This window comes from Gymnoscopelus microlampas (genome assembly GCF_963454915.1).
Source record: "Gymnoscopelus microlampas genome assembly, chromosome: 22".
Lineage (NCBI taxonomy): Eukaryota > Metazoa > Chordata > Actinopteri > Myctophiformes > Myctophidae > Gymnoscopelus > Gymnoscopelus microlampas.
The window spans coordinates 26,090,199-26,104,560 of NC_139959.1; the positions used below are offsets into that span (position 1 = coordinate 26,090,199).

The following is a 14,362-nucleotide window of genomic DNA, read 5'->3' on the forward strand; positions in this document are numbered from 1 at the left end:
CGCAGGCTCTAAATCTGTTTCCGAAGTCCAGCCTCGTTTAAACCCCATGAGTAGGACCTTTGAATCATTTTGGTGGATTCATTCTAGATGTAATTTTGTATATCCTCACCGGTGGCATCAATGTGTAGATGTGTAAAGGTGGTAGCCGCATTACACCACCTACATTGCTTTCAAACTGTATGGGGGAAAAAAATAGGCAAATTGATTCTAGGTCTAGTACCAATTCACAAATAAACAGTAGTTTGTAGATTTGTTAGTAGAAGACACAAGGGCAACCAGACACAGTAGATCAATTACAGAAAATGAGTATAAAACCGGTCCCAACAACATGGCTAGGTTTCCTTATTCTCTTTGTAGGAAAAAGCTTGGTAAGCCACCAGTTGTCTTCATATTGTATAAACTGAAGGCCTCCTGCCCTGTTGAGTTCGGGGGGGGGGGGGGGGGGGGGGGTCACTAATACTGTGACCCCTGAGGAATGGACCAGGAAACTCCCACACAACACAAGTGGTGTTGTTAAAAAACAATGTGTGTGTGAGTGAGACTAAGTAAAGGCACATTTGCCCCCAGAGAGAGACTTGGGGTATCCCTCTGTAACTGTTGATGATTTTCTCATCTCCTTAAATACATGTGTCAGATGAAATTAATCAGACCTAACCTCCTCTCCTGTCAAAGTTGCTTCAAACTCTAATAATTACTAACCCAAATGAAGGAAAATCAGTGATGTGTCTCTAGTCTGGACCAAGTTTAGTTCTGATAAATTGCATTGTGTAGAAACTTAAGGGGTTATCAACATTTTGAATTGGTCGCACTGGTGCACCTAATATTCAGCAGGTCTGTGTGCATTTCTATCGTCCCACTAACATTTTTAGACAGCCCTGTCTTGGTGCCTCGGATTGTATGACTGTGCAAGAAATATCTGACACACAGCAGACAAGCAGCCAAGATTAAAAAAGGGATCAGAACACAAGTTGAGGTGCTTTTCTTTGGGTAAAATAAGTGTTAAATAGCTCTATATTCTGATAGTACTCGTTACTATAGTGTTTGTCCTTCAGTAACAGGAGTCACTGTCTCTCCAGCTCTTTATTAAACTATGTTCTCCTCGATAACAATTTTAACCTATCAGGATTGAGAAGTCAGACAGGATACAGATTAAACAAGTGAAATTTGAAGTGATGACACAAAGAAATGAGCAGACAAAGTTGTAACTGGAACACTATAAAAATGAAGCTGATAAATGTATGCTCTCTCCCGATTGGCTGAAATGTTGTCACCTACCTGAAAATGGATGTTCTGTGTATTAAAGAGCTGGAGAGACGGGGAAACCCCTGTTACTGAACAAACATTCTATAGCAATGATTACTATCAGAATATAGTGCTTGAACCTTTTTAACAAAAAACATTTAGTTTTAACCACAAATATCACTTACCCTTAACTTTTCACGACTAGTGCGAACGGCATCGTAGAATGCCATGCGGAAGCCACAGTTGATAACTTTACTGGTATGCTATGCAACTTTGCCCTGTGTTTACATAACGACAACAATATATATACATTTTACAATACATACATTTTTTTTTACCCCTCATTTCCTTCTATACCAGCCCTTGTCATATTCAATAACACGCAAACTATTGTACTATTGTACAATAGTTTGCGTAAAGAAAGATAAAATCTGAACAGTGTAGGCTACTTACTGTAAGTTGGGAGGAGTGGGTGTGTTGGTGTGTGAGAGACGTTGCGTCTCTGAACGTGGGTAATCTAGCTATAAATAGCCGATCTATAATAGATCGGCTATTTTAAAAATGTTTGCCTCTTTCGTACATAATTGACGATTTCACACGTTTGGTATTAAAAAGGTCTTAAAAGTCATTGAATTGTAACTTAAGAAATGTGCAGATACCCTGTAGGTATACGCTTATACTGTATGTTGGTTTGTTTACTGTTGAGTGAGAAAATAATGTTAGACATTAAGTTAATCATCCGGGGACCCCCCTGCCGGTCTTGACCCCCAGTTTGGGAACCACTGCCCTAAGGTGCCTTGCTCAAGGGCACTATGGGTGTTATGAGGCAGGGCTGTATGTTGGTTGGTCACTTCCCCGCCCAGATGTTCTGTTGCAGTTGTATCAGCAGGAGTTTGTGTGAAATGTAATCATGATTTAAGGACTCCAGTTGCATAATAGTTTTGTCTAAGTTGACTCTTCTACGCCAGCCTTACTAATTTGACTGTATTTAGCTTTGTATGATATAGATAGACCTTTATTGATCCTGAGGGAAATTCAGGTTCTTAATCATCGATAATCAATGATTGTTTGATAAGGTTAACATACTGAAATTCCTAAACATTTGCATCCCTGTCTGATTCTAATACTGAACGGGGGTCAAAGCAGTTGCGTTGGTGGTTTCTTATTCATGTTCCATGTTTATAGTTCAGATCGTAGATTTTATTGAAGGGGTAGCCCCCATTTTCGAGGGGGTCCCATAAAAACACTAACAACAAACATGGATACATACAATACAAGTACACAGATTGCATTCATACACTGATAGCTTGCTCACCCTCTCCCACCTACCCCACCAACCAACACCACACCATCAGCTGTTAAACAGCAGAAAAGAAAGAAGGCTACAGTACAAATGCATTGATGTGTATATATATCCCTACAAGTACAAGTCGATTTAGAAGCATAAACGAGTTGTATCAAGATGTGAATATAGGGAAGTCCTGAAGCGACAGAAGGATGTAATGAAAGGAATCTTCCTCTTATCTTAGATTCAAGTTCAGCCTGGAGCAATATTTTTATTTGAGTCTCCTATATACTGTTCACATCAGACACGGTGAGGTCTGTCAGTGTTGTGTTATGGTATTATTCTGGTTTTGCATAACGTCTACCCTACAGAATAGTAGTGTGGATTTTGTTTAGGCTGTGATCCTGCCTGCTCAGTGTCTGATAGCGTTGTACAATATTGACAATATATATTATAAATAATACTGTATTAAGGAAGCAATACAAAAACTCCTTGTATAAAATGCTGTCTGTTAGTGTGATATGGACAATAGTTGACCACTTTCAACCTGGGGTCCCTATTTTGAGCAGGTCAATATTTATTGTCAAAAGATACATTTTGAAAATGGCAGATCTACAAGTTGGCGACGCAATGTGAGCTTGTAGATCAGCTATTTTCATCATTTGTTGTACAACGAATGCCTAGGATTTATGTGGTTAATGCTGCTGCCATCAAATATCAACTATGATCCATGCCAGGCCTGGTGTCTCAACACCAGAGAAAGGGGTTTCACAACATCGCCTGTTTGTGTCCACACAGTGTTCACGGCAGAGCAGTATCAACAGCACCAAGAACAGCTGGCCCTGATGCAGAAACAGCAGCTGGAACAGTTCCAACAGCAACAGCAGGCCAACAACGCCAACACAACCAACACACAGGTTGGTAAAAGATGGACACACACACCTTGCCTGGGTGTCAGAGAACGCCCCTTGCACATGGGAAGCTTGAAAAAGGCTTATGAATGATTGAATATTACATTTTTGTCTCGGCACAATTGCCTGACCCATCTCACACATGGGCTTATCAGACACATCAGTTAAACATTCAGGTGTATTATCCAACCAGCATTGCAACTCATAATACAACTTGAATATAAACAGCATAGTATTTACATAAATTGATACATACCTGCACATACAATACAGAAAGTAAAAATGAAGTGAAAAATGTATCTATTGGAAGTCACCTGTCTACTCCTATCCCACACTTTAGAAGTATATTCTGAAAATGGAATCTTGTGATCTCAAAGAAATTCTAATTGGGAGTATGGATATTTTTTTAACTATATTCCTCTCGGATCATGATAAAAAGGACATTATGAAATGAATTTCATTCTCCATTATTCAGACCACAATATTGAACTGTGATGTGGAGGATGCCACATTAGTTATGACTTATTGAACGTCGTTCATTAGGGATCTGACGAAATATAATGTTTTGTTACACAATTTTGTAGAGGTGTATGACTGAATCGGAAACCGTTTATTTAACAGCCCTAATGTTCATCAAGGTTGAACGTGCAATTTAAATACCCCAACACACAACACACAGAATGGTAAACGATGGATGCCAACACTGCTGAATGCAAGTGTACACATCTACGGGTTTGGGTTGGTTCGAGAAGATGCATGCCAAGGCTTGTGCTCCAGAATGGTACATGGCATGTATAGCCAGAGTTTGAATGCTGAACATAAACCCACACTGACACCCAACACACCGTTTTTTATTAAGTCATGGACACGTGCCAAGAGTTCTCGTACAATGAGCTTTATGTATGCACTGGCATTATGTGTTTTTGCAAAATTATCTTTGTCTAAAAAGCTTCTAAAGATGGAGAAACTAGTCAGAAAGCCACAATGGCCAATGCAGGCATTTGTACTGCTGCCCACAAAGAGTCTCACTCAAGTGTGCACTTTGGAATAAAGTCATTACCTGAAGTTCATCATTCAGTCTTGTCCTTTTGCTAAACAAGTGCGTTGGTTATTTAACCAGCCGGAGTCCTTTGTAGAAAAGAAAAGCAACTGATCAATGGCCTGTAGAAAAGAACAGCAACTGATCAATGGCCTGTCACAGTGTCTGAGCGAACGCATATACCAGCCGCAAATCACATTTATTTGGCTGATGGCCTGTGTTAGTCTCCCACTATTCGGTGTGACACTTCACAGATTGAGCCGTGTCTGAACAAAGGAGACCGTGTAGTAGAGTAATAGTGGGAGAATTGAAAAGAGGTAGGCTGTAAAGGCTCCTATAGATTTCAGCTGTTGCTCAACAGGCTGCACATGTAGTCATGTTCAGTCTCCCCCGTCTTCTTCAAAACATGCCGTCAGGCACGTAGGCAAAACACGAGCAGCAGTGAGGTAATTTCCACCTCACGTGGGACCTATATCGTACTGATGAGTCAATTTAAGAAATCACAGTTTGCACATCAGTGGGAAATGGGCTACTGCCTTATTCTCCCTGAACCCTTTAGGGCGACTCTGACTCAATTCTGGCTTGGCATTAAAAAAAATGCTCTGTTTATAAGTTTCAGTCAATGGGGTTGCAGTATTACTCACGTTTGCTTGATTTCCCTGCAGGGTCTGGTGTCTAAGACGTTGGACCAGGCAAGTGCCCAGTTTGCCGCGTCGGCGCTGGTCACCACAGACCAACTGCTGGCCTTCAAGTCCAAGGAGGAGCTGGTGTTGGCGGGTGGAATTAACGGGGTCCTGCCGCCCACAGGTCAGTTAACTGACCGCTACCAGAAGTCAAATGACATCAAACACACATTTTATATAGAAGGGAGAACTTGAAATAGTCAACAAAAAGCTTATATCGTGCAGTCTTGACTGCCAGCATTAATGTATAAATGTGATGATGGAGATAGACGGTGATGTCCAGAAGTTAGACTGCAGACAACTTTTCTGTGCTGAGAAACAAGCCAAGGTGACTCTACTAAACATCACCCGCGTTTCTCTGGTCCTACAAAATGTTTTTTTAATCAGTATTTATGCATAATAACACTTAGAATCAGTTTATCATATTTTTCATATTTTACAATGATGCACAGGTAACATTAATGGTCAATTAAACCCTCCCACAGGTGTCTTCAAGGGCCTCCACCTTCCCAGTCACCACCACCACCACCACAACAATCAATCGACAACCACCACCACTTCCACAGCGACCCCGACCTTCCTCCAGCCCTCCGCCAACGTGGCCCCTCCTCCTTTCCACAGCACCATCGCCACCCCTACGTCCCTCTCTAGCGCCACGCACAACTCCAGCGCGGCGGCACTGGGGGGCCTCCTGGGCTGCAGCAACCCCAACTCCGGCACGGCCGCCTCCGCCACTCAGGTCCTGATCGGGAACAACAACCTCCGTCTGAGCCTGCCGCCGTCTGTCGCCGCCGGCCGCCACCACCACCTCCCACGGGCCCTGGGCAGCGTGCCGCCCTCCGCCTTAAAGCTGGCCGCCACCAACAGCCTGCAGATGCCCAAGGTCTCTGCCGCGCCAGCCATGGACATGGGCTCCAGGTGAGATGTTTGACTTGACGGCAGGTTTTAGTCTGCTGGTTGTATCCACGGGGCAGAAGGTGAGATTCTGCTTAGTCTAGGAATGACTTAGAACATTGGTTCTCAAAGTGCGGTCCGGGGACCCCCAGGGGTACTTGAGGGGGTTCCAGGGGGTCCCCAGCTAAATGATGGATAGGAACCAAATGGACCCTTATGGGTCTGTAACTCTGAGAGTGTACAAATGGAACCAAATGGACTCGTTAGGGTCCATTTGGTTCCATTTGTACACTCTCAGAGTTAAATTAACATTGATTTTACAATATAAATTTGGGTCCCAGAGATAGAAATGCCATTAAATGGGGGTCCGTAGCCCTAATTCATGTCAAACTGGGGGTCCTTGAAATTAAACAAGCTGTAAAGATCTTCTCTTATGGGGGTCCCTGGCATAGCTTTCCAAATGGGGGTCCGCGGGCTAATAAGTGTCAGTTTGGGGGTCCTTGACATGAAAAAGTTTGAGAACCACTGACTTAGAACAGTGGTTTTTGACCCTTTTCATATCGAGGTCCATTATTTATTCAGCATTTGAGCCACGGACCACCATTTGATGAGATTTAGCCTCTAAGATCCAAAACTTAGAATATTTTGTTATCGTTGGATACGATTTTGTACACAATTCCATACTGGTGGTAGCCTAGGAGAGATGACGTTAACGTCAATCAAAATAACAATTGTTTAATTAAGTAATGCAGATGATTAACAATAATTTAACTCTTAATTTGTTTTTTTTATGACTTCGGTATTAGCCTTTATGCGGTCGGATGTCTCGATTTTTCACCACGGTCAACCTGGCATCCCTATTATAGGCCTGTCATTATACTGGAAAGTTTTCAAAGATTTTTAATTAAGTGGTTAAGCAGTTAATACTTCATTAACTAAACAAAATATCGGTCAAAATGGGTCTGAGTAAGCAAAGGGTTTAAAATTCCCCCCCCCGTCCCATTTTTCCACAGGGATAACCACGACCAAGACACGCCGTCTCTCAACAGTATAGCAGACAACACAATGGCCATGGAGGTGACGTAGTGACACCCCAGCAGGCACCCCAGAGGCCCCTCCCCTCTTCAGGTGCTGCGCGTCGTCCCGTCAGAAATGCACAAAAAAAAGGAAGAGAAAAGGGACAGCAGGACTCCACACACACACGGACGGACAGACAGAACGGCTAGTCTCGACATTAACGCCCACGGGGGACTCGGTTGCAATTCTCATCTCTCCATTTTGTTTTGTTTCGCATTTTTATTTTGAGGGTTTTGTCTTTTTTTCCCTCTTTTTTTTTCATAACTCAAAAGTAAAAAAATAAAAAAAAGATTGAAATCTGTACATTATGAGAAAAAAAGGCAAAAGTTCTAAGAATCTGTACAGTGGCTACATATTTGTAATCCCCCCCCCCCCAGCCCCGCCTTGTATATAGGTTACTTGAATCCAGACCTGTCCATTTGTGATGTTTTGCACTTGGGAGTCAAACTTTAAAGAAACCAGTAACTTATGGAGAGTGTGAGAGCTGTGAGGTTTTTTTTTTAAATAGGGAATTGTCTTTTTTATCACATGCATGGTGCGGAGCCTGCTGGTTTTTTATCTATTTATTGTGCTGTGTTTACACTTGTTCATATTATTTTTGTTGGTTTTGTTTTCTTTGTACACTGTACCTTCATGGGTAGTAAATGATTGGTAGCTATGACTCCTGGTTAACATCTACACGGTGAATACAATGCAGGCCCCCCCCTCCACCACCACACAGAAAAAACCTGCACCCATCACCTACGTAGTCTCGCGTGCCAGACTGTTGCCTCCCACACTTTTCAAAATACTTACGTCATACAGCCTGGAGCACGGAAGCGCTGAAAATTATCCGGGGATAAAGCGAATGCGACGCATCCTCCCCGCTTCCGTTTCGTCTTTACAGTCGTGCAAGTTTGTCCCGATTTAAAGCAAAATAAACGGAAGCCTATTGACACATTGAGTGCCAGGTGCTATGTATCCGTTTTTTTACCTTGTTTTGACGATCTTTGGAGAGCCGCAGAAGCCACGACGTGCACGCGGCTGTAAACAAAAAGTGTCCAGGGGGTGGGGGTGGGGGAGGGTCTCGTCTATCCACTGGAACAAAAACACTTCTACCGCGATGAGCCATTTTGTTGCTATTGCCCGTTGAAAATGGCTCGTTTTCACCAACAAAAATGGACGAAAGCAACGTTTTTTGGGACTACGTTACCTCGGTCGATTCCTTCCATCAGAGTCTAGGGATTATTCCTAAATTGCGTTAGAGCGCCCTCTTGTAAAATATTCTAAATAAAAGACGTAGATCTACGTTCTTGGCACTCAATGTGTTAAGCTTACTGCTTATCAGAAATGGAAATTTGAAAATTAAATAAATAAATATTTTAATATATATTTTCGTGAACGTAAATGACAAACGGATAACGGGCTTCCTTTCTCTGCTTTTGGGAGGTTTAGTTCCAGACTTTCTATATCATTCAGAGATTGTGGAATAGTTGTTTGGCCACGCGAGACTATTGCCTACGTTCATCTATGAAATCATGTAGAAACCAGCGGTGACATCCATCCAAATTCCAGAGCAGAGGAGCCAGGATTGGGGTAGCTGTGGTGGTCTTGTTCTCTGGAAGAGGAGGGTGCGTTGTGGAAGGGGGGGGGGCACGCCACTCTTCCTGGGTAGCACCCTGTTGCATTCTGCCCTACAAAGCAAAGGATCAAGTGAGCATGTAAGCACTTCACATCTCCTATTTGGGGGTGCAACTGTTAATCAAACTAATCAATTTAATCCATTATTTAAAGAATAATAATTAATTAAGGGGGGGATCATTTAGTAAAAATAAAATTACAACAAATTATGAAAAAGGTAGATCTTACAGCTGTAGATCAGCAGTTTTTGCTATTTTTGCGATACACTGGTGTATGATGAAGTATAAAATGGACCTTACGCTTTTAAACAATTTGATTTTTTCCTATCTATTTGTTTATCTAAAAACAAAAAACAATTTATTTGGTTAATCCAAAAGTAATGGATAGAGTAAAGAAAAGAAAATAATATCAATATTTAAAACCTGACTCCCATCCCACCAGAAGTACGAGTGGTACAGAGGTGGATGGGGTTTAAAGTGATAGTAGCATTTAGGGCTGTGACCTTTTCACCTTTTTTTTTAAGATTCACTGCTCTTTGCATTTGTAGGGCAATGTTGACCAGACAACGCAACAAAACATGGATGAAGTCTCCTCCCAGAAGCACTCAGTCGCTTCTGATTCAAAGCACTATTTCTTTCTGTTCTCGTTTTATTTTTGATAAAATATCAATGCTGCTTTTGTATTATTGTTTTAATTGTGTTTTGGTTTGTCTTTTTAAGGAGGGGGAGCTCCCCAATTTTCATGCAACGGGAGCACGCCATTGTTTATTTTTTTAAACCCCACACACAACACACTTTTTTGTAAAACAAAACAAAAAAAAAGTTATTTTTGTATTTTCTCGTTCTTGTGGTTAAAAAATGATTGTAAGCTTGTCGTGTTTGAAAGATGTTCATTCTTTCGTTACTTGGATCATGCAGAGGTTGAAAAGGGAGGCGAGAGGCAGTGATTGCTGTTTTTACGTGTATCATTCCAGTTTTTGTGAAAGAAAAAAATGTAATGAGATGGGAGGAGCGTGGAGAACAGCTGTGTTTTTCCACCTCTTCCCTTTTTCGTCTTGTTTGTTTTTTTTGTTTTGCTTATTTTTTTATTTTGAGTTTTTCATTTTGGGAAAAAAGATTCTCCAGTCGGCTGCAAGGCCAAAAACCACAAGTATAGAGGCCTGCGTCGGAATGCTTGGAAATGGGTTGCCAATGATGACGGCTGACACACCGAAAATATATCAAAACCAATAACCCACTTATAATCGACAAGCAAGGGCTTTTGTATTCATTTTTTTCTTATATCAACAAATGGACTAAAATAGATCTGTCCGATAACCACTTCACCCTGTATTATAGTTGGTTGTACAATGGTGAGGTATAAAAATAGTGAAAATAGCACTTTAAATTGATTTGAAGTCATATCGCTCAGCCCTACACGCCGCCATGTTGGAAAAACTTGCTCTCTCTCAAAACATATTTATTTCTGTGCAAATGAAAAAAAAGCATTGCAAGTTGGGGTGCAAAAGTTAATCAAAACTAATACTTAATATAGCAGATGTACAAGCTCAACGTGTGGCTTGGCCACAAGTGAGCTTGTAAATTGGCCTCAACCCTCCTAAATATGGCTTACGCCATTATTCAGACTAATCAATTTAGTCCGTTATAAAAACATATTTGAAAGTGTTTCCCAATACGTTGATTTATAAAACATTTAAAAAAGAAAATATCCAGAAATACATGCTTCTCCTTTATTCAATTATTTATAAGTAATAAATATAATGATCACTAAGAATATATCCGATAGTCGCAGCCCTCGTTGCAAGCAAGCAGGTGTTCAGGTCTGTAGAAGGCAACGATGACGTCGGCTAAAGTTCACTCTGTCAGTGTTGGTAACCATTTGTTAAATATTCCGCGTCAGGCCTCTATTGGGTGCCTTCCTTTGGGAATTAAATGTATTCTCTTCTGTGAAGAGTCGGGCACAAAGACAGCCCTACATAGTAGGGCTACTGCTGTGTCAGAATCTGAATGCCCAGTCCAATGGCAGGATATATCCATGATGACGTTTACTTGTCCCACCTGGAGGCTGAAAAGACTTTTAAAAAAAAGAAAAGAAAAAAATGTGACCGAACTCTCACAAAATTATGACAATAAAGCCCAGGGCATTAAATGTGAATTGATAACCGTTTGAATGTTTCTTTTTAATGTCTGTGTGCGTGTGAGACAGAACATGTTTGCATCAAAGTGTTTCTGTGCGAGTTCCGAAGAATGGTATTGCAAGACCGCTGAAGAAGGAAAACCTGGGGGGGGTGTCTTAAGTGACTGACTAATGGCATAGCCTCCTCAGGTACTGGATTAAACTGTTGATTAGTAAGTTACTGATTTTGCTAATACAGAAATCCACGCAAATTACAATGTAAGTGGTAAAGACACTATAATAATTTATGTAGCACTTTTCTAGACATTAGTCACAAAGTGCTGCACAAACAATGCACAAAAACAAGAATTTCACAAAGGAAATGGATGAAAATAAAATGATAATACAAATTAAATAAGAAATAAGCAAAAGCCAACGCATGACGGTCTAGCTTCCTGTGCGTGCGCTTGTCCTGGAGGTGCTTCTGTTTCATGACCACGAATGTAGCGGTATCTGTGCTGTTATTAGATAGATACTAGACAATAAGATCTCTGCCTAGTACCTACCATCGTCTGGGTATTTATAGATGCAAGGTAGTTGCTAGAACAGCAGAATCTACTGCATGTATGTATCATAGATAGGTGTGTATACTGTATGTGAGGTGTTCAACATCCCACTTGGATGAGTAGACTAATACAAACTGTTGGGTAGAGAGGGCTGCCCTCTCTGGTTCAACCAGTCCACATGGCCGCAAGGTCACAGTTCAGCTTTCAGTTCAGGAGATACTTTGAACTTTGATCTCCTTTCACTGTGCTGTCAAAATGAAGCCAAAATTCCTGAAGAACCATTTCAGAAAACAAAAACTACAGGCACCCAGGAAAATGTTCACACAAGAGACCATGGAGAAAAAAATAAGAATACAAATGTATAACATGATGTAAGACGTACTTTTAGTACTTTAATTGTTAGCAATGTAGTCCGATTCTGTACTAGACAAAATAATTATCAATTTTAACTGCTGAGCAACAGGGTCGCTTCGTAGCTCATGTAGATGGTTAAATGACACCAATAGGCTTCCACTGACGCCACCTCAGCCAGAGGCGAGTCTTCAGCTGTCCTCCCTTTTGGTTTCTGGTGACAGACTCTCTCAGTAAAGCATTCAGAGTAGAGCAAAGAGTGGAAATAAAAGCACGACTGAAAGTGGGCTGGCCTGTTAAACGAGCTGCAGCTGTTGTCCACCACTGGATTAAATGTCCTGGTCAGGGTTGTGATTGGATGGGGCGGCCAACGCTAGCTAGGCCTATGCCTCTTTTATGCTTTGTAGTGTGGCGTAGAAAACTATTGTCAAATGTCAATAATAGCTCACCCTAAAGCCTGTGCATTAAGCCAGGCATGGCATTATAGGCCACGGACCTCCGTTTGTTACCATATTTTTATCTCTAGGACCACAATCTACGCTGTACCATTCTCAGTGTTAAAGGGGTAGTTCACCCCAAAAAATACTTTTTTCCTATCGATTAGTCGATGCATCGATTTCAAGGAGACTTGAAATCATGCATATTCTTTTTTTTCCCGTCGCATTCCTAAGCCAGCGGACAGGTAGGCAGCGGTTCCGGTAGGAGATACAAAGGAGACCTTTGTGTGTCCATCCGGAACCGCTGCCGGTCATCAAATTATTGGCTTAGGGGAAAAAAATATCCATGAATTCAAGTCTCCATGGGTTGACTAATTGATAGGAAAAAAAGTAATATTTTGGGTGAACTATCCCTTTAATTTAAGTCTGGAAGTGTACAAATACATGGTTCCAGGTGTACACTCACCAGAGTTACAGACCTGTAAAAGGTCCATTTGGCCCCCTGGTGGTCTCCGAACCTGACGTTGAGGAACACTGTCATGTTGTGGGGGTGACTTTTTCTCAGGATTTTACTTGCCAAGTATTGGCAACAGCAGGCCTTGGGAAGAGCATGGAAACAGTGTAATAAAACGAGATAGGGAGGCAGATGAGGCAGGGCAAGACAATGCTCTCTCTCACAGCAGTTCTCATACAGAGAGAGAGAGATAAAGACCAGAGGGAGTACAGCCAAGTAGAAAACCTTGGTTGAGTCTTATCTCAAGTGTGAAGTTTTATTGTCGACACCATAATCATGAGTCATGGTTGCACCCTTGCGAAGTAGAATGACTTGTACTGTGTTGTCAGGGCAGATGAGAAACCTTTTGCTGGGTTTTTTAATGCATGTCTGTGCAGGAGTTGGCATGCAATCCTTTTCCTTCATCACTTAACCTTCCCCCTCTGCTGTGAGCGGCATTCTTACCAGAATTTTGCAAGGTCTGCCATGTGCCGTATGAGTGCTACTGGGTTTATAAGGAACTGCGTGGAATAGTGAACGATTATGTTCTCGGTACACCTCACCTCACGAAGACCATAGAGGACAGTTTTCTGAAAAACGCATGTTGCTATAGCAGTGGTTCTCAAACTTTTTCATGTCAAAATGATATGTGGACCCCCGTGGACCCCCATCTCTAATGTATTTTGTTTCAGGGACCCCCAAAAGCAAAGACTTGAGTCAAAAATGTTCGCTTTAAAAATGTATATATTCAAAGATTTGCACACATTTTAACGATTTTTCAAAAATAGCAGATCTACAAGCTCGTAGCGCGGCACAAAGTGACACGCTATGAGCTTGTATATCTGCTATTTTTGAAAAGCCAAAGTATAAAATAATGCTTTCTAGCTACTTTTTCCACCACTGCCCACCAGACACACTTTATTTATTTTCTCTGGCTTCAATCCGGTGTCAGAAATGAGCTGCCGCGTTGATGAGCAATTAGAAATATGTTGAAATGAGAAAACGGAGGAATCCATCTCTGCCTCTCTGATTGCCTTGCCCTAGTGCTGATAGAAGGTGAGTGTGGAGAATGTCAATGAGTGAGACGGGGCCCCTTGGCTCGCCTCCATTTCCTGTCCAGATCGGCGCTCCTTTAAAAAGATCTCAGTGCATTCACATTATTATTTGTCGCGGTGACATGCATTCATGTGGTTTTGACACTGACACAACATAAAGTTAATGTGATGGAGAGGCCCCTCTGCACTCTTCCATTTCATTGGATTACGGATGGGATTTTACTATTTTGAGGTTCTTCATAGGCTATTCTTTTTTTTGGGGGGGGGAATGGGGAATGGAAACATAGCAGGAGACAGATGGTCCTTTCTTTCACAGTGTGGTGTGGTCGACCCCAGGTTTCAGACTTGATGCTGAGTGGAAGTACTCACATTTTTTACTGCAATGTGGAAATAGTCTCTGGTATTCAAAGTTTACTTGAGTAAAAGGATAAAAGTATTGGTATGAAAATGGACTTGAAGTACCAAAAGTAGAACATTCTCATTGTGCAGAAGGTCCCATTTCACAAGTTTTCAAATGTATAAAAATCCTTTGAAAATAGCTGATCTACAAGCTCACAACGCATCACTGTGGTTCTGTAATAATAATCAAAATCT

The 14,362-nt window shown here is 41.6% G+C and overlaps 1 protein-coding gene across 2 annotated transcripts in view; it reads left to right on the forward strand.

Annotated features, from left to right (window-relative positions):
• LOC311038503 (enhancer of polycomb homolog 1-like) overlaps positions 1–10,905 on the forward strand; it is a 34,900-nt gene extending 23,995 nt beyond the window's left edge. For both annotated transcript variants that reach the window (XM_084048067.1, XM_084048066.1), the window contains exons 11-14: positions 3,326–3,444; positions 5,143–5,284; positions 5,646–6,078; positions 7,068–10,905. In XM_084048067.1, the coding sequence (XP_083904193.1) occupies positions 3,326–3,444; positions 5,143–5,284; positions 5,646–6,078; positions 7,068–7,140 (767 nt within the window). In that variant the 3' untranslated portion in view covers positions 7,141–10,905. The remainder of the gene's footprint in view (positions 1–3,325; positions 3,445–5,142; positions 5,285–5,645; positions 6,079–7,067) is intronic.
• The last annotated feature ends 3,457 nt before the right edge of the window (positions 10,906–14,362 follow it).